Consider the following 19,165-nt stretch of genomic DNA (forward strand, 5'->3'; position numbering starts at 1 on the left):
GTCGGGGGGAGGGGGGGAGGGGGGTTGGTAGAGGCAAGCACGCTGCAGCTTCGAAATTTCGGACGCTTGTACTCCCGCGACTAAACGTATGTACCGACCAGGGATACCGCGATAAAGCCGGTTTTCTTCTCCGCTTGTGAATGAACTTGAAATTTACGATTGCTGTCCAATCTTGGCCTCGCGAACTTTCCAATGTATCCGTTGATGTCAGTTTGTGCATCTCAGTTACGACGGAATTCAGTTTCCTTCAGCGAGGTTGTGGCCCGTATATTTTTGCTCATGGGTGTATACAATCGGAATTGCAGTAGTTTAAGCGTTGACGGATGTGTCCATGTACGGCGCTGCACGTGAGCGATTCACAAACCTGCGTCTCACTGCCGACACATGCCTTCCCTATTTTTCTCTTACACCTGCTCCTTCAGACTCGTTATGCTCTAAACAAACTTCAATTGGTAGTCTGCTTCTTTCTTTTTTTTTTTTTCGCTCGGTGACCGGCATTCTTCGTGCCGGCTATACCATATATATGGCATCTGAACACTTACAGGGCCCAAGAATGAGCCTTCTTGTTTCTCTTTCTCTCTTTTTATCTAGGGAGGACCGTCTCCAGGCATATCATAACCAGACGATACTGCTTCGCTTGCCCGCTGGCAGAGTGATCACGGATTTTAAGTGGTTCGGCGTGTATTCTGCGGGAGCCAAGGTGAGGCATCTGAACTAACGTATAAGTGAATTTTGCAATATTTGCAAGTTCTGTGTTTCTTTGCCCTGATGTGGCTGACTGCGTTGAAGTATATTTCGTTATCGTACGTTATTGTGAGATTGGTGAATCCAATTATGATTAGATTCATAATGGCTTCAATTGAATTACGATTTCCTTTCTCAAAGCTGCGCCTAGTGTGTCAGAGAAGTATATCATCCCTAAAACCGGTCAAAAGTGATAGCAGGAAGCATTCGCTTAAACGTCCTTCTGTTTAGAGCTGCTCGCGTTGTACTTACGCATAAGCAGGGGACCCGATGATACGTCGTGTAGTGAAGCACAATGGGCACTACGCCGAATAAATGAAATTGAACCCGTCACCAGCCCCTGTAGGGGGCAATAATATTTTGAGTTTATGTACGCAATGTTCTCTCTCTCCCTCTTTCTCTCTCTTTGCGATAACTAAATGAAAAGAATTATCTGGGCCAACACGTATTGCTTTTTGTTATGTTATGATCACAAGCCTAGCCTTCTGCTTAGGCTGGTGCCCGCTTTATCTTCTACCATCGTTCTACGCTAAATTTGACTGTTTTGCGCGCTGCGACATAGACAACCCTCGGACGCGTGGACGTACCAGCCGACCTCGACTACCCGAAGCCAGCGAAAGTGGCGACACGCATCGGCAGTGAGCACATCTTCGTCGAGTCCGTCGTCGTGGAGGACCGGAAGACGATAGGTCTTAACCGCTTTTTCTACGACGCCTCGGCGCCAGGTCAGTGTGTCAGCCGTGGAAAAGGTGGGGGGGTGGGGGTGGGAGGGGAAATGAGGAGGGAGCTTGACGTCGGGCAGCTATAGCGTCGGCAAGCCAACCTCCTCTGAAGTCACACCCCTTTGTGGCGTATGCGTTGGCCCTTGGTAAGTCGGCCCTGCGAGGTGGTAGTTCTCAACGATGCCATCGTCACGACTAGCCCTCGTCGGCTAGAAATTTCAGCTTGCCTATCACGGGGCGTGGGCCTATTTCCTGTGCTTCTTTTTTTAAATACTTTTTTTATGACTAGTCTTTAAAAACCTCACGTAGAAGATGTAGAAGACCCTGTAGGCACACAGCCGCGGTCACTTATGGGCTAAGTGTAACGGGGGTCATACCACAAATATAATTTATTTACACGTGCTATAATAAATAAATTTGGCGTCTGTGCCTGCATTTCGGTCACACCTATATCAAAGTTATCGCCAGAACTTCATCGATCACCTGTCATGCGTAAACCCGGTAGCTTTATCATGTTTATTTTTTCAGATGCGTATTTCGTTGCTGTCAAGGAAAACGACCCTATCTCTCAAGGGATCGTGATTCAACGCGAGGGGGAGAGGTACGCCTGTAAGACTCTTCTTCACTTTCTGTATGCAGCTGAAGCCATTGAAGCCATTTCAGTAAAAAGCCTTTGAATTTGAATTACGGCCGCACAGAGGACAAATGAGCTCCGTTTTCCAGATTTACGAAAACTCAGCGTGGACGTGTATAGATCTAAAGCTGCAGCATTATACTGCAGGATGTTCGACTAAACGAAATTTTCCAGCTATTGTACACCGCTCGGGAAAAGGTGCAACGTAGTCCACGCTGATTAAGAGAGGTTCCTATGAATTAAGATGTCTTTAAAGACCGGATGTATACGTGTCGCCGCAATAGCTTCGTTTCCTTTGCTTTCGCCACGGAACCCGCAGGCTGAGAGAGCACGTGGACGAGAACTTGCGTCTCACGCTACCCGGAAACTTGACCGTGGACGACATTGACTGGTTTTCCGTCTACTGCTTCAGCTGTTCCAAGCCCCTCATAGCGGTCAGGATACCCAAGGGCCTGAACGTCCCTGTCGACACTAAATGGCTGAAGAAAAGGGTGAGCCTCACGGTTACGTCACCATTTTCTCATATGCGCCGTGTATACCGGAGACTATTTTAAATCCAACAATTAAAGACTGCGGCCTCACTGAGGTGTGAGGGATCGTTCTGACAGGATTAGAAGACAGTCCTGGAATGATACTTTAACGCCAAGGCCTTCTCATGATTGGATTAAAACCGCTGGGCGGTATCTTACTGGCTGTGGCGTTGCACCGCTGAGCACGAGATCGCGAGTTTGGATTCGTTTCGACGGAGGCGAAATGCAGAAACGCTGTCATGGATTAGGTGCAAGTTAAAGAACACCAGGCATTCAAAGTTATTCTGGAGTATCCCGGCGCCTACCATAATCATACCGTGGCTTTTTTAACGTGAGACCCCATGAGTTCATCATCATCATCAGCCTGATTACGCCCACTGCAGGGCAAAGGCCTCTCCCATACTTTTCCAACTACCCCGGTCATGTACTAATTGTGGCCATGTTGACCCTCCAAACTGCCTAATCTCATCTGCCCACCTAACTTTCTGTCGCCCCCTGCTACGCTTCCCTTCCCTCGGAATCCAGTCCGTAACCCTTAATGACCATCGGTTATCTTCCCTCCTCATTACATGTCCTGCCCATGCCCATTTCGTTTTCTTGATTTCAACTAAGATGTCATTAACGTGCGTTTGTTCCCTCACCCAATCTGCTCTTTTCTTATCCCTTACCGTTACACCTATCATTCTTCTTTCCATAGCTCGTTGCGTCGTCCTCAATTTAAGTAGAACCCTTTTCGTAAGCCTCCAGGTTTCTGCCCCGTACGTGAGTACTGGTAAGACACAGCTGTTATACACTTTTCTCTTGAGGGATAAAGGTAACCTGCTGTTCATGATCTGCGAATGCCTGCCAAACGCACCCCAGCCCATTCTTATTCTTCTGATTATTTCACTCTCGTGATCCGGATCAGCAGTCACTACCTGTCCTAAGTAGATGTATTCCCTTACCACTTCCAGCGCCTCGCTACCTATCGTAAACTGCTGTTCCCTTCCGAGACTGTTAAACATTACTTTAGTTTTCTGCAGATTAATTTTTTAGTCCCACCCTTCTGCTCTGCCTCTCCAGATCAGTGAGCATGCATTGCAGTTGGTCCCCTGAGTTACTAAGCAAGGCAATATCATCAGCGAAGCGCAAGTTACTAAGGTATTCTCCATTTACTCTTATCCCCAATTCTTCCCAATCCAGGTCTCTGAATACCTCCTGTAAGCACGCTGTGAATAGCATTGGAGAGATCGTATCTTCCTAACTGACGCCTTTCTTTATCGGGATTTTGTTGCTTTCTTTATGGAGGACTACAGTGGCTGTGGAGCCGCTATAGATATCTTTCAGTATTTTTACATACGGCTCGTCTACACCCTGATTCCGCAATGCCTCCATGACTGCGGAGGTTTCGACTGAATCAAACGCTTTCTCGTAATCAACGAAAGCTATATATAATGATTGGTTATATTCCGCACATTTCTCTATCACCTGATTGATAGTGTGAATATGATCTATTGTTGAGTAGCCTTTACGGAATCCTGCCTGGTCCTTTGGTTGACGGAAGTCTAAGGTGTTCCTAATTCTATTTGCAATTACCTTAGTAAATACTTTGTAGGCAACGGACAGTAAGCTGATCGGTCTATAATTTTTCAAGTCTTTGGCGTCGCCTTTCTTATGGATTAGGATTATGTTAGCGTTCTTCCAAGATTCCGGTACGCTCGAGGTCTTGAGGCATTGTGTATACAGGGTGGCCAGTTTTTCTAGAATAATCTGCCCACCATCCTTCAACAAATCTGCTGTTACCTGATCCTCCCCAGCTGCCTTCCCCCTTTGCATAGCTCCCAAGGCTTTCTTTACTTCTTCCGGCGTTACTTGTGGGATATCGAATTCCTCTAGACTATTCTCTCTTCCATTATCATCGTGGGTGCCACTCGTACTGTATAAATCTATATAGAACTCCTCAGCCACTTGAACTATCTCATCCATATTAGTAATGATATTGCCGGCTTTGTCTCTTTTAACCCGCCATGGTTGCTCAGTGGCTATGGTGTTGGGCTGCTGAGCACGAGGTCGCGGGATCGAATCCTGGCCACGGCGGCCGCATTTCGATGGGGGCGAAATGCGAAAACACCCGTGTACTTAGATTTAGGTGCACGTTAAAGAACCCCAGGTGGTCAAAATTTCCGGAGTCCTCCACTACGGCGTGCCTCATAATCAGAAAGTGGTTTTGGCACTTAAAACCCCAAATATTATTATTATTATTATTATATTTGTCTCTTAACGCACACATCTGATTCTTGCCTATTCTTAGTTTCTTCTTCACTGCTTTTTGGCTTCCGCCGTTCCTGAGAGCCTGTTCAATTCTATCCATATTATAGTTCCTTATGTCCGCTGTCTTACGCTTGTTGATTAACTTCGAAAGTTCTGCCAGTTCTATTCTAGCTGTAGGGTTAGAGGCTTTCATACATTGGCGTTTCTTGATCAGATCTTTCGTCTCCTGCGATAGCTTACTGGTTTCCTGTCTAACGGCGTTACCACCGACTTCTGTTGCGCACTCCTTATTGATGCCCATAAGATTGTCGTTCATTGCTTCAACACTAAGGTCCTCTTCCCGAGTTAAAGCCGAATACCTGTTCTGTTGCTTGATCTGGAATTCCTCTATTTTCCCTCTTACCGCTAACTCATTGATCGGCTTCTTATGTACCAGTTTCTTCCGTTCCCTCCTCAGGTCTAGGCTAATTCGAGTTCTTACCATCCTGTGGTCACTGCAGCGCACCTTACCGAGCACGCCCACATCTTGTATGATGCCAGGGTTTGCGCAGAGTATGAAGTCTATTTCATTTCTAGTCTCGCCGTTCGGGCTCCTGCACGTCCACTTTCGGCTATTCCGCTTGCGGAAGAAGGTATTTATTATCCGCATATTATTCTGTTCCGCAAACTCTACTAATAACTCTCCCCTGTTATTCCTAGTGCCTATGCCATATTCCCCCACTGCCTTGTCTCCAGCCTGCTCCTTGCCTACCTTGGCATTGAAATCGCCCATCAGTATAGTGTATTTTGTTTTCACTCTACCCATCGCCGATTCCACGTCTTCATGGTCATCATGACTGGCTGTAGGGGCGTAGACCTGTACAACCTTCATTTTGTACCTCTTATTAAGTTTCACAACAAGACATGCCACCCTCTCGTTAATGCTATAGAATTCCTGTATGTTACCAGCTATATTCTTATTAATCAGGAATCCGACTCCTAGTTCTCGTCTCTCCGCTAAGCCCCGGTAGCACAGGACGTGCCCGCTTCTTAACACTGTATATGCTTCTTTTGGCCTCCTAACTTCACTGAGCCCTATTATATCCCAATTACTGCCCTCTATTTCTTCCAATATCACTGCTAGACTCGCCTCACTAGATAATGTTCTAGCGTTAAACGTTGCCAGGTTCATATTCCAATGGCGGCCTGTCCGGATCCAGGGATTCTTAGCACCCTCTGCAGCGTTCGCAGGTCTGACCGCCGCCGTGGTCAGTTGCTTTGCAGCTGCTGAGGACTGAGGGCCGGGGTTTGATTGTTGTGTTCATATAGAAGGTTGTGGCCAAGTACTGCACCAGGGTGGCCAATCCTGCTCTGGTGAGGGAGTGCGTTACCGGCTCTGGTCACCGGGATCAGGCCACACTCCAGGCCTGTTTATGCAATTTTATCAACACGCGGACTTTTTTTTTAATCCGGTGGAAAATTGCGCGGCACCGGGATTCGAACTACGGACCTCTTGCACGCGAGGCGGGTGTTCTACCTATACGCCACCGCTGCATCGCTCGCCACCGCTGCATCGCTTCATCCCCATGAGTTAATATAATTTTAATGATTTGGTTTCCATGTACTCACGCTCTTTGCTTTCGACAACAGCTAATTTCCTCTGCTGCCCGAATACCCTTCCTTATCGTTATTATAGCGATAGCAATTATATGGACACTGCAGGTGAATTTTCGCCGTCGCCGTCATTGTGATGTTCTGTGTAGAGTCCAAGTGCGGTAAGTATATCCCGCGCACCGTATGCTGTCGGCGCAAGGGATAAAGCATGCGCGCCGTTTTCTCGCGTGCTCAACGTTGGATCTCACGTGATCAAGTGCGCGCTAGGGGAGGAGTGCGCAGCTCTCCTCCTCTAGCACTGTAGTGGCTGCGCATGGCAGTCCGCGTTGCTCAGTGCATGAATAGCGCGCGCGCCGTGTCTTGGAAGCAACCTGCGGCGGGTGCAAATGCTGAGGGCGAGCCGAGATGGCAGCTTTCATGCGTGTTTTCTTCCCGCCTGCCTAGTGTCGGAGGTTGCGTAATCTGCAGTGTCGGATACGCGATGAAGCGAGATGCTGCACGAAGGGTTCGTTTCCCGCCCCTGGTGCTCTTCATCACGCCAGCGTTGAGAGAAAGCTGGTGCTAGCGGTCATCGAGATCCTTTTACGCTTGCCTGTGTGAGCTCTGCACCGCGCTTCTTCGTTTAGTTAATAAGTGAATAAGCCTTGCGTAGCTCTGCTTGCGGAGAGCGGGAGCATCAAAACCTATACCGCGCGGTTTGACGTGACAAAACTGACGATCGTGTCAGAACGCACGGTACTTGGTCAGCTGACCAAATAATCGCCTTTTTGATGGTAGCAGCCATCTGCAGAAGAAGTTAGAGTTATGGCCATGTGATGGGGTAAGGCTGGAGGACTAAAACAATAAACCCACTATAAGCACTCCTTGAAAAACTTGAAACACCGCTCTCGGGCACCTGCGCGTGCGCGCTCGCGCAGTCCGCAAGAGGCAAACAGGCGTCCGAAATGTCCGAGAATCTCCTGTTCCCCGACATGCCTTTCCGCATTTGTCGACGCCACAATAACACTATAAAAAGTAGCAGTTTTGCCCGAAAGGCCAGGATTTTCTAGGGCGATAGCAAAGTATTATGACATATGTAGTATAGTCGGGTGGTCGTGTCAGAGCGCTGTGGTAGCGCTACAAAGGTAATGTAAAACAGGTACTAAGCGTTACCGTTTGCATAAGCGGGTTCCTCTGTTGATGCGGAAGGAGGATCATACACTTCCACACTCGGTTATTGTCGTAATGCACATTTAATGTTGTTTTTCACCACTTCTGTAACACGGCCAGGGAGCTCCCAAACGGCTATTCGAATATGCCATTTTCGACAGGCCCGTTTAGTCTGCTTTATGACGTCTTGCTACTTGGACCGAAATTTCCATTGTCAAGTCTAGCCTGACGGAAGCGGTGACTTCAAAATCACTGCGGCTTCCTCGGGAGCGTCCCCATTAGATTATATGGCAGTCGGGCGAGGTAGCGTGACGTCACGGATCAAAGTGCACCGGTCTTGTGCTGTCTAGGAGCGTCTCAACGGGCACGCTTGCCCGCGCGGAGTTCGCATCTCGCAAGGACCGCTCAGCGGAGTTCAATTGGGCACTAATGCTTTAGCATTAACAACTGCTTAGGTGTCCTCGAATTTTCGCTTATACGCTGATAAAATGATGTTTCCGAGTTGTTTTCGGTAGTCTGCAAGTGCGCTGAGCATAAACAGTCTCATGCTAACCTAAACAAAGCTCTTCTAATTTGAAAGGGATAATGAGGTCTATTTGTAAAGAAATAGTGTAAAGCGTGCTTGACGATTGCGAAAGCTCATAGCGCATGGAGCCAGTAATGTTCGAGATAAACCGCTCGTCAGTGAGTAACGAAATGTTTCTCGCAAAAGAAAAAAAAAAAAATCAATCTATGCGACACCAAGCAACTATACTTATGAGCAAGATGTAAAATTTGTATTCAACTACAGTTCCGCTTCGTCATCGCGAAATTTTGCAAACGAGCCCTGCGGTCGCGCTTCATTTCCCAAGTGGAATATACTCTCATTTACTAGTTCGGCGCGATGTTTTATGATTGAGTCAGAGTTCTCTAGTGTTTTTTATTTCTTCTAGTACTTTGCTATATTCTTATCCATTGATTTCGTAGTAATTATGTTTAATAATTTGTTTTTCTAACATCCAAAACTGAAATTACGCCCTCTCTCTGCGAACGGGACGGGCGGAGCAAAACCTGCCAGCCCGCGCAAATCTCGCAGGCCATGGGAGGAGACGTGATCTGTAACACCGGGCGCGCGGACGTCATTTTCGGCTCACCCTCGTAAACTTTACCTCTCACCCACGTCATAGGGTACGCCATAGGATTGTACACGGGACATCACATGATGGCCACGACGACCGCGAAAATACGCGTTGAGTGTCCCTGTAATTGTTGTTGCATTAAGAAGGAATAACGTGTACTTCGCTGCACGCTCGCCAAGCGTTCCCCCTTTATCGTAATGTCAACTCTATCCTCATTCCAGTCGCGACAAGTCGAGGCGAGGGTGAAGCAAGCTCCCACCGACCCGACGCAGTTCGCCAACTGCGAGACCATCATCGCCGACACGATACAAGTCGCCTGGCACCTCGAGGCGGACGCCATCACTTTCCACGTGCGCGCCAAAGCGAGTAAGGCCGGTGCTCGAGTCCGTATTGGCATCGTCGAGACAGGAGATGAGGGGGAGGGAGCTCTTTTAATGCGTTGACATTCTTGGAGTACCTCACGGAGTTTCCGGGTGCTATGTATGTGTGTTCATGTTCGATGGTTAGAGCACCGGGCTGCTGTGCTGAGGGAACATGGTTAGAAACCAACCGTCGGACCAACTTTAGTCGCCGAGTATGCGGCAATATATATATATATATATGCCGCTCTTCAACGAGCCTCTTTCACACCGACATGGGTCACTGTAGATCCGGGACTGGGTGTGTACCGATTTTCAGAGAAACTCTTCGACGCCCACTTGTCACTGGATATGTGCCGATATATGTGTGCGGCTCTACGAGGACAAAACAAGATTCGTTAAATTTATCCGATGCTAGACGGAATCGAACCCACGTCACACAGGTTCCTCGCGGACAGCAACCCGATGCTTTAACAGATTGCGCCACAAATGGAATTGCATGGCATTTGCCGCTTTTGAACGAGCATCTTTCACGCCAGCGCTTTAGCGAGCAGCGCGATGATGCATTGGGTAATGCATGTGGCGCTCTTCAATTAATCTCTCACCAACTTGGGTCGTCGAGTTTGTGCCACTGGGTGAGCGGCGCGCGATGGAACAATTCTCAGCGTTCGCACGCACCGGCGCTCCACGCTTCTCGTCTCGGAGGCCATGCGCAGACTTCTCGGCAGCGCCACCAGATGCCGCAGCGTGTCCGGAAAGAAGCGCGAGAGAGGAGCCCGGTTGCCGCATGACGCGTTTCTCGGCGATCGCACGCACGGCGCGCGCCATGCATTTCGCAGGCCACGCGCAAGCTTCGCGGCGGCGCCGCTAGATGACACCGAGTGTTCTTAGGGAAGCGCGAAAGAGGAGTCCCGCAGCAGTACACGCCTCATACATAACTCGTTTCAACAGTCACAATGCATTGCGTCGCTATATTGATCTAACGCTAAGCGCAGTACCGTCGACAGTCATCGTGAGTTGGGTTATGCCGAATTTTTTTCGCATTCCGACTGTTGACGTGCCACCGCAGCTATATAGGTCATAATTAAAAGCCAAACTTAAACCCTGTAATACCCGAACACTCTTCCACCTCAATGAAAATTGGAACTTGTTCATCTTCAGTTCTACCCATTGACATTTCATTTGTGCAAAATAGCAATGAAATGTTACTTCAGTTATAACTTAATTAGTATAATAATAAATAATCAGTGATTGGTTTGTTCACCAATACACAGCGGAAACGTTACTTCAGCATATCAAAAACTTAACTACGGTCAGTTTTCCGTGCTGAAATCAGAATCTTAGGCATTAAACTCATCGTAGCGTATAGCGTGTCCATGGCCTGCTCGTTGGCTGTTGTGAGGTTAAGTAATAACGAAGAAGATGTCTACGAATAATTAAGACAAAAATATAAAATTCTGAGCAATTTAATCATCATCACTTACCTCTTTCCCTCTGAAATTAGGCCGCGACATGGATGCTTGATCCAAAGTAAAGTGACCAACGCTGATGCGGAGGATGCGCTTGCCTTGAAATGTCGTGTCAACGGTCTTTTTTAGTGCCCGGCATGTGGACTGCATTTGGCATCAGCGGCAAAGCCGACGGCAGCATGATGGTGGGCGCGGACGTCGCCGTGCTCTTCATCTCGAAGGCGAACAGCAAGGTCTCCGTCGTGGACTACTACATTACGGGCAAGGCGCAGGTACGGATATGTCGGTGGCAGATGCTCTCAGAGCCATCGGCATTGCTGTCGACACAAGCGACGTCATTTGGTTAGAAACTCGTGGTGCTGTTTCAGACACCGTCAAACACTCCGCCATTTATTGCCAAATTCCGGGAATTTTGAGCCAGTGAGAGAGGCCGTAGCAGTCCTATGGGCCCATCAGAGCTGACAACGTGGTGTATTCGACAACATGACAGAATTTGACGGCGTCCGGTATAGGGCCCTGAGTATCGCGACGAGGCACCTCGAGCTATTGTCGTAGCTGTCACTGCTACAACACATCGACTTTCCTAGAAAAATTACTACAAGGGCCTCTGGCGTTCTCGCCTACGGCAGCTCCAAATATGGCCGATCAGCTGGAATGTGAATGATCATGGAAGAAGAAGAAAAAAACTAGGAGAGAGCGTCACGGGACGGTTTTGAAGCCTAGTGATAAAGTATAGAGGAGATGTATAGGCACTCGTCCCGTGATAGGCAAGCAGTAGCTTCCAGTCGCCTCGCTTTGGTTGCGTTTGTTGCGGTGGTTCCATTTCGCCTCCTTCAAGGTGCGAAAGCGGTGGGATGAAAGTTAGCATGAAAAATCATCGGGTAGGCTGCATCAGAGACTCAGCCGCAGTGGGTATATATATATATATATACCCACTGATATATATATATATATATATATATATATATATATATATATATATATATATATATATATATATATATATATATATATATATATATATAGGTGAAAAGCCTTGTGCGTGCTGCTGAGGATGTATAAGCAAAAGAGTACATATATAACTTAACGAAATACACAAATAAGTTACACTTATTAACGCATTTGAAAGCTTACTTTCCTAAGTTATTTTACAGCTAGGGGATTCTGCGGTCTGATTCTGCAGACGTGCACGCTCTTTATCCGTATGTGGGCACGAATTCTTTTGCAGCGGGTGTATGGGCACTAGGGTAAACAAATGACAACCTTATGCTGGCGGCGCCCGAGACTCCTTCGCCGCTAGAGCCCACCCACCTCGTAGAGGGTTTAGGCTCCCGCGCTTGCCTCAAGCTTGCCTCAAGGTTGCCTCATTCTTGCCTCAAAACTTACATCTTTAACTTATCGCACAGTTAGTGGAAGGGGGGGGGGGGGGATGTCCTACGGTCTAATCATGCAATCGTGCTCGCTCCCTATTCATAGTGGGTCTGCTGTGATCGAAGGTGGCGGGCGCGAGTTGCCATCCTTAGGTCTTACTTCCCGGCCCTCTTCACGTTAAGCACGGGGGCCCCACAACTGAGCAAGCTTTAATTTCTACCAAGAATTAATTGCTCACATGCATAAAGCTTATATTATTCTTGATGAGCATATGTTTGAGTTTGCTTGATTATACTTTTACTATGGCTGAGTTAGCTCTCTCAAAAACGACCACTCGCGGTCGGATCGACAAGCGTACTGCCTAGCTATGCCTATATGAACCCCGAGCGAAAGGATAAATTTCCCGCCGATTGCGTCATGCGTAGCGCGATAATGGCGCCATCTGTGCACGCTACACACATGCATGATCGAGTAAGGGCTTTTTTTCATCAATACATTTCGATAGCAAAGTAAGGCGCGTGGGTAGTACGCTTCAAGAGGCACAAGTGGTAATACTATAACATGTTTTTCGTTGCATGCGGTTTTAGCAAGCGACCCCCTCTGACCGATATGAAAGGCGTTTCACTTATTAAACAATTGCGCAGCCACGACGCCTCCGTCGGAACTCCGAGAACGCAAAGCTTTCGAGTTGTTTACGCAGACGTTGTTGCCTGACGCTGATGCTTAACGTTGTTTGCTGCGTAACACTGACGTTCTCTTTCGCCATTCCGCTTATTCGTAGGTCTGCTTAGGCATCTCTGGTGGTCTCGCCTCATCACCACTCGAATTTGTAACTCAAGAATGCTCATAAACTTTTCCACTTTTGCTTGGAGCGATTGATGTCTTCGTGCTCGTTTTTCTTTTTCTTGGCGTAATCAGACCCACGTTGCTAACAGAAACAAAGGTCAACCGTTGGCGTGGCGTCGAGTATGAGCATAAACGCGCTTAACAAGCTGCCGGCCCAGGTTCAATTTGTCTTATGGGTTAGATTTCTTTGAATTCTTTTTACGTGCTGATCATATCACAGCTAGATAAACAGACCAAATTGTGGTGCGGCAGCCAAAGAGGTGACCTCCAATGTAAGTTTGACCATAGCCTGACATATAACTCTGAAACTAGAGCTTTGATAATGTGTGCATTTAAGGTGTGGTGAACGCGGCCTTTGTGATCGCAGTGTTCCGGGACCGACGGCGTTTGTCCGGACGATAAGCAGGGCGGCAAGGAAGATCTGACAGTCGCATCACTGAGATACGCCAACGGAGTAGTCGATGCCGTATACTCCCGCAAGCTGAATACGGGTACGCGCACACCATCAATCAATCACTTAATCAATCACTTGTGCATTACGGCTAAGTAGTCGATCAGTGAAACAGTTTATAAGCTATTTAACTTACTCAACTAGTCTACTGAACTAGAAAACACAATTTACGGTCAGGTTGTAGTGATGGTGAATAACAAAACACTACTCCCCTGTACATTTACCTTTCTGTGTTTTCTCTTTATTTGGTGAGCTTGTGCACAGGGTACTGATGCAATCGCTGATTTTGTGACGCTCTTCTGCATACTCCCTTGTATCTTTAGGTTTCTGTGTTTTCTCTTTATTAGCGTAACATGGGCCCAGGGTCTCAGTTCAATCTCTAATTTCGGCTCATTATTATGTATATTTCCCCGAACATTTGGCTTTCTGTGTTTTTCTTTTTAATGGACGAACATGTCCTAGGGTCCTGGCACAATTCCCCGTACGTGCAGCTTTCTGTCTGCATTTATTATTTAAGAATACTATTTACCATCTCTTATGGCTCATTAGGAGGAGGGAGAAAATTTTGCATCGAGAAGTTTACAAATATACACTTATAGTATACAGACATGTAAAACAAGCATTACAATCAAACGATAAGGTACGTTTTAATCACAATAACCATATTTGAAGCTCAGATTATTCATCACGTGAAATCGCATAAATATACATAAAGTAAACGCATTAATTGGTCAACATCATTAGTATTTAGCACGCATTTCGGAAGCCCATCCCGTGCCTTATTACATCGGGAAGAAAAGAATACCTATTTTGGAGCAATGTAAGACTGAAGCACTCGTCTCTGATTCGCCGTCTGACTTCGTTTCCCTGATAGTTGTAAGTCGTCGTTTTCTTTTTGTTGTTGTTAATCTTAATCTCTCCTTTCGTTAATTGAAAAAAAGGAGATTTGATCTGCATTTACGTCTGCGTTTGTGTAGCGATTCGAAATCACACATTTTTAACACCACTGCGACTGAGTCACCCCTTCTTTATTTTGAACATGTAATAGGTACCGCGAGCCGTTGTATTCTTCCTACTTCGTTTTTAGGTATTTTCTGACAAGGACTCCAGACGACACTAACGTATTCAAATACAATGCAAGAAATTATTTGATTTGAAGAAAGACCATGCGACATTTAAATGAATACGATAGCGGTGAGCACAGTTGTCGATCGTCGAATCCGATCTGACGGGTCAGTGCGTCCGCTATTTATGCATGACTCGCCGTAAATGCTGCAGTTACCGCTGCCTTTCATGCAGATTTGGAAATGCAGAGCGCTGTTCGTGTCGACCGCGCATTCTGTTCAGACAATAATGTTTGCGCCATTTATAATTTTTTTTATTTATTTTATTACCCACAGCGCCTTAACAGGCATTACAGTGGGTAAGGATATACACAAAAAAGATATAGAAATACATACAGTGTCAGTCACACAACTAATAAAAATAACCACTAATGATAGACGCACTAGCTCTGCGCCTATCGACCACGACCTGTGGCATTATTATAGCTAGTACAGGCATAGACCTGCTCCAGACCATGACGTCATACAGATAGCTGCCTACCGCCAACCTGCTGGTTCTGGTAGGCGAACGCGATTCTAACGGTCCGTGAGCATCTTATAGCCGTGCAAAAAAGCCACCGATTAACGAATTGAAGTGTCTCAACGAGATAAAGCACAAAGTGTTTCTTTTTTCTCTTCATGCACCTGCGCGCTAGCAACGTCACGTCTTCCTGTTTTCGAACATGTAGCTTCCTTATACGGACCAACAATAGCTCACGCACTCCGCCAGTTTATTAGTGAGTCTATTGAACAGTCTCACTAGCCTGCTTATACTCACTGAATCAGTTCATTATCTCATCTATTGAGCAAACACTCTGTAAAGCGCTCAGGTTGTCATGCAATGCGTAATATATATTAGGAGCTGTCAGCTGGCTGCACAACAAACAAGCTACACCTCGAAGCCAGTTAGTGACACAGTTTTGCTCTAGCGGCAGGCCAACAAATATATAGTCACTTGTGTGATTTAGTGGGTATAAAGTGATTATGTCTAAGGGTAAATCTGTCAATCTCTTAATCAGTCGATTATTCTCGCAATCAATTCATCAACCATTCAAATGATATACAGGCTTAAGTGGGCTCAGCGCATTGGAAGAAAAGTCACAACGAGCCCGATGAAATGTCCGCGTGTGGCGCGTTCTCATTTCTGGGGGCAAAGCTTCGAGGTCTAGGTTGGCCAGTATGTAGTATCACTGTCTACGGCTGCCTTTATCGTCTGTAAATCCTAACCATCTTTCGCCTGTCGTTTACTCGCATCTCTAATCCGCGCAATGACAAGTGTATATGGATCAAAGAGCAAGGACTTGCCCGTTGTGTTAGGTGAGAGTAGAATGAGCAGCGTACATTGCACGTCACCCTTGTGTAGAGCGCGGGAACGGCGGCCGCCGGGACGCTCCGGTAAAGTCTGTTTCGTTCCGGTAAAGTCTGTTTCGTTCCGGTAAAGTCTGTTTCGCTACGGAGGCAGCCAGCGACGTCTAACGGTAGCCGTTGTGCTCGAGATTAGTACCTGGGCACGTGTGGCCAAAGCATTTTAATCTCTTGCCCAGCCACTACCGTTATGGACGTCGCTGGCTGCCTCCGGAGCGCCTCGGCGGTCGCCGTTCGCGCGCTCTACACAAGAGTGACGCGCACTGTACATGTCGCGGTAGTGGACGTCATATAAGTACCTAACTCTCAACGTTCGTAATAGGCAGTCCGTGGCACTGTAAAAGAACTTCACAGCGGAGTCCTTCCCGTGTCGTTGTTTGTCATAAATTTGGTGCTTCCAATTTCCAGCCACGCCTATGTTTGCACAACAGCATACCGATCACGCAGGGCTTGTTTCTTATCTTGACGGCTTGTTGCAGGAGACAGCAAAGATAAGCCGATACCGGCTACGGGCCCACAGGCGGTGGTGGCAGCGCAGGGTCCCACGGACGAGAAAGCTCCGGACACCGTACTCTACCATACGAAGATATACACTGATAAAACGGGTGGGCAAGCGACCTCGGAGTGCTTGACTTCACTTCAACCTCTAATTACGTTGCACGACGTCGCTCAACTTCAACCTTATTCAATGAGGTTGAGGTGCACTTGGGAGACCTCGCCTCAACTATTCAGGGGCGGCCATCAACCTCACCTTAACCTCACCTCAATCTCGAACATCATTTTTAGAGTTTCTGGTCGGGTACTCTACGCAGAATGGGTTACTTGTGCGTAAACCTACTTAAGTATGTTCTGATGCACGTGGCTCAAAGCAAATGAAATACGTATAATACTTCCCGAAAAAGTTTGTTCACTAGGAGGTTAAAGCTGTCGAACATGGTATGCTAAGGTGTCCTATGGCTCGGGTAAAGTATTGGTCTCGTGCGCAAGCGATGGTTGCACTTGCGAACGGCATTGCGGGGCCGTTAGCCCGGACGAATCGTCTTTGTCGTCTGCTACGCTCCGGCTGAATGACTTATTTTTTGTTCGTTTTTCTTTCTTTCATTTTTAACGAATCTTTATGCGTTTGCTACCGCTCTAACTGCATGTTCGCGATAACACGGGGCCTTCCAAGTGTACTGTCTGTGTTAATTTTATAATTGTCAGTATTACGAGGCTAACAAACGCTGTATTTTTATGCGCCTTCCATGAATCTACAGCCATAGCAGTGGACGACGCGATCTCGTAACTCAATCGCAACACTTCATTCCAAGTAAATAATATATGGTTAGCGCAGCTCTGTATAGCACGTGGACTAAGTGGCGGTATAGTTAAACTTAAACTTTGCAATTCGACAATAATTCCACTCGTTTGTTGCTTCACAATAAAATTTATAATTGAATTTAAAACTATATTATTTTCCTTGACAAGCTGCTACTCTCAAACAGTAGTTGCGGCATGTTTTACCATATATTTCGGAATGGTAAAACATACTTCGCGCTATCTGCCTGTGAGGAATCATGTGATCACTTTTCAGAGCGAGAGTTTAATGTTAAATTTAAGCAGCATGCTGAAAGTACTTCTCTTCAAAGCACTTTTACAAAACCGAAAATGTTCTGTCCATTGAAAAACGTAAGCAGGAAAACATGTTACGGCTACAACCGCGGTGGCGGCGTATTTGACGTTGCGTTGCTAAACCCCAAAAGCATGGGATCAAATCGTGGCCGAGGGGACCGCATTTCGATTAGGGTGAAATGCAAAAAAAAAAAAATGAACGCCCGTATACCGCGCACTAGGTGCATGTTGAAACCCCAGGTGGTCGAAATTAATTCGGAGTTCCCCACAACGCAAGCCTCATAATCATATCGTGGTTCTGGCACGTAAACCCCCAGAATTTAAATGGTGTTAAGGCTGCGGTGGTACGTGCAGCATTTTTATTCGGCTTCTGTGCTGCTCCTTACTCGTCTTTGTAGGTCTAGTGCTTCACTTATTTATAACTTCAGCAAGCTCGATATTCTCTACTAAATATCAATGCTTTAGTTTAAAAATGAATAACACGCGCTTATGTAAAAAATTCATAGTCTCGCCCGAAAGGCGAAGTATCGATTGCAACAGCAAATTATGAGACAGCTGTAGGAAGTTAAAATAATAGTTTTTTATCGGCCACATAAACTCGTAAACATTCGCTTACCAACTAAATTAACGCGCACAGACGAACATGAACTCATCTCACTCTATGAACGCGGACACGCTGTCAGAACGCCGGCACGAGGAAGAGCGGCAGCAGCAGCGAGCGAATCGCCCTTTGTGCGGCGACTCGCTCCAGTGCGAACGAAGTGGCGAGAACACAGCGGAAACGAAGCTGCCAGCCCTCGGCGCACTCTGTCCCCATCGCAGATCGCTTTCAATATAGGGCTCGCGCGCACAGCCGCCACCGGAGTAGATAGAACCCATCCCTCAGGTGCCTTGCGCGCGATGGAAGACTGTGCGCTTCCTCCCCGCTTTATTGAGCCACCATCGTCGGCTCACCCTCGCACGCTTCCACTAGCACGTACAGCGTACAGCGCGCGACGACGATGTTATATCGCACCTGGGCTTCATACAGAACGTCACGGCGACGGCGACGACGGATATGAAGGCTGTGACACTTGCCTCTGTTTTCTTTATGATTTTGAGGCCTAGGACCTTAATGTAACGCAAGAAAAAAAAAATATTCGAAAATATTGTGTGAGTACTCCTTTGAGGTATGTGCAGACGATTGTGTAGGCAAACTATTAACGTGCTTTTACGATTCCCTGCTGTATCCTTTGCTGTTTCCGCGGCGCAGTGTCTGTCATCCTGCAATTCGACCGGGCCCCGAAGCGCAACTGCCCGCCGATATCCCAACACCAGGTGCCACCCCCCGACCCACGCCGCAAGTTGTTTGGAGGACGCGACCTCTTTAAGAAGTACAACATCGACACGTTCACCGCCCGAATCGGACCGACGGGAGGGGATCGCGGCTACGCGGCCATCACCGGTGCGAACGCCCCTGCCACTTCACTAGGGCCACAAGCCTCCCTCCCTCCAAGTAGTCCCAAAAAGGCCCTGTTGGTCCAGCGCCACCTACAGAGATAGGGCAGTGCCTGGGCACTTTGCCTTATGACGTCATGCTACTAGGCCCGAAATTTTCATTGCGAAGCGGTGACGTCAGAATCACCAGGGCTTACTCGGGAACATTTAAATTAGATTCTATTGCAGTCGGGCCAGGGAGCATGACGTCATAGATCGGACTGCGCGTTGGCTGGTCCAGTTGGGGCCAAGTTGTCTGTCATGAACGCGTTTCTTTAATGCAGAACCAATCGTAAGGTTATTGTTTCAGTGACACATTGCTACAATGACGGACGTCTGGAAGTACATGTGATACATAATTAGCAGCCTATTCA

At 47.2% G+C, this 19,165-nt stretch overlaps 2 protein-coding genes across 2 annotated transcripts in view; one reads left to right on the forward strand and one right to left on the reverse strand.

The window, feature by feature from the left end:
* LOC142587246 (uncharacterized) overlaps positions 1–19,165 on the reverse strand; it is a 33,062-nt gene that overhangs the window by 1,185 nt on the left and 12,712 nt on the right. The gene's annotated exons all lie outside the window — the stretch shown is intronic.
* Positions 324–18,857, forward strand: LOC142588374 (protein Skeletor, isoforms B/C-like). Its single transcript, XM_075700009.1, has 9 exons — positions 324–347; positions 1,307–1,469; positions 1,995–2,067; positions 2,420–2,591; positions 8,962–9,106; positions 10,698–10,840; positions 13,153–13,276; positions 16,184–16,309; positions 18,568–18,857. The coding sequence occupies exons 1-9, from the start codon at positions 324–326 to the stop codon at positions 18,855–18,857; spliced, it is 1,260 nt and encodes a 419-aa protein (XP_075556124.1).

The sequence above is a fragment of the Dermacentor variabilis genome, chromosome 7 (genome assembly GCF_050947875.1).
Source record: "Dermacentor variabilis isolate Ectoservices chromosome 7, ASM5094787v1, whole genome shotgun sequence".
Taxonomy (NCBI): Eukaryota; Metazoa; Arthropoda; class Arachnida; order Ixodida; family Ixodidae; genus Dermacentor; species Dermacentor variabilis.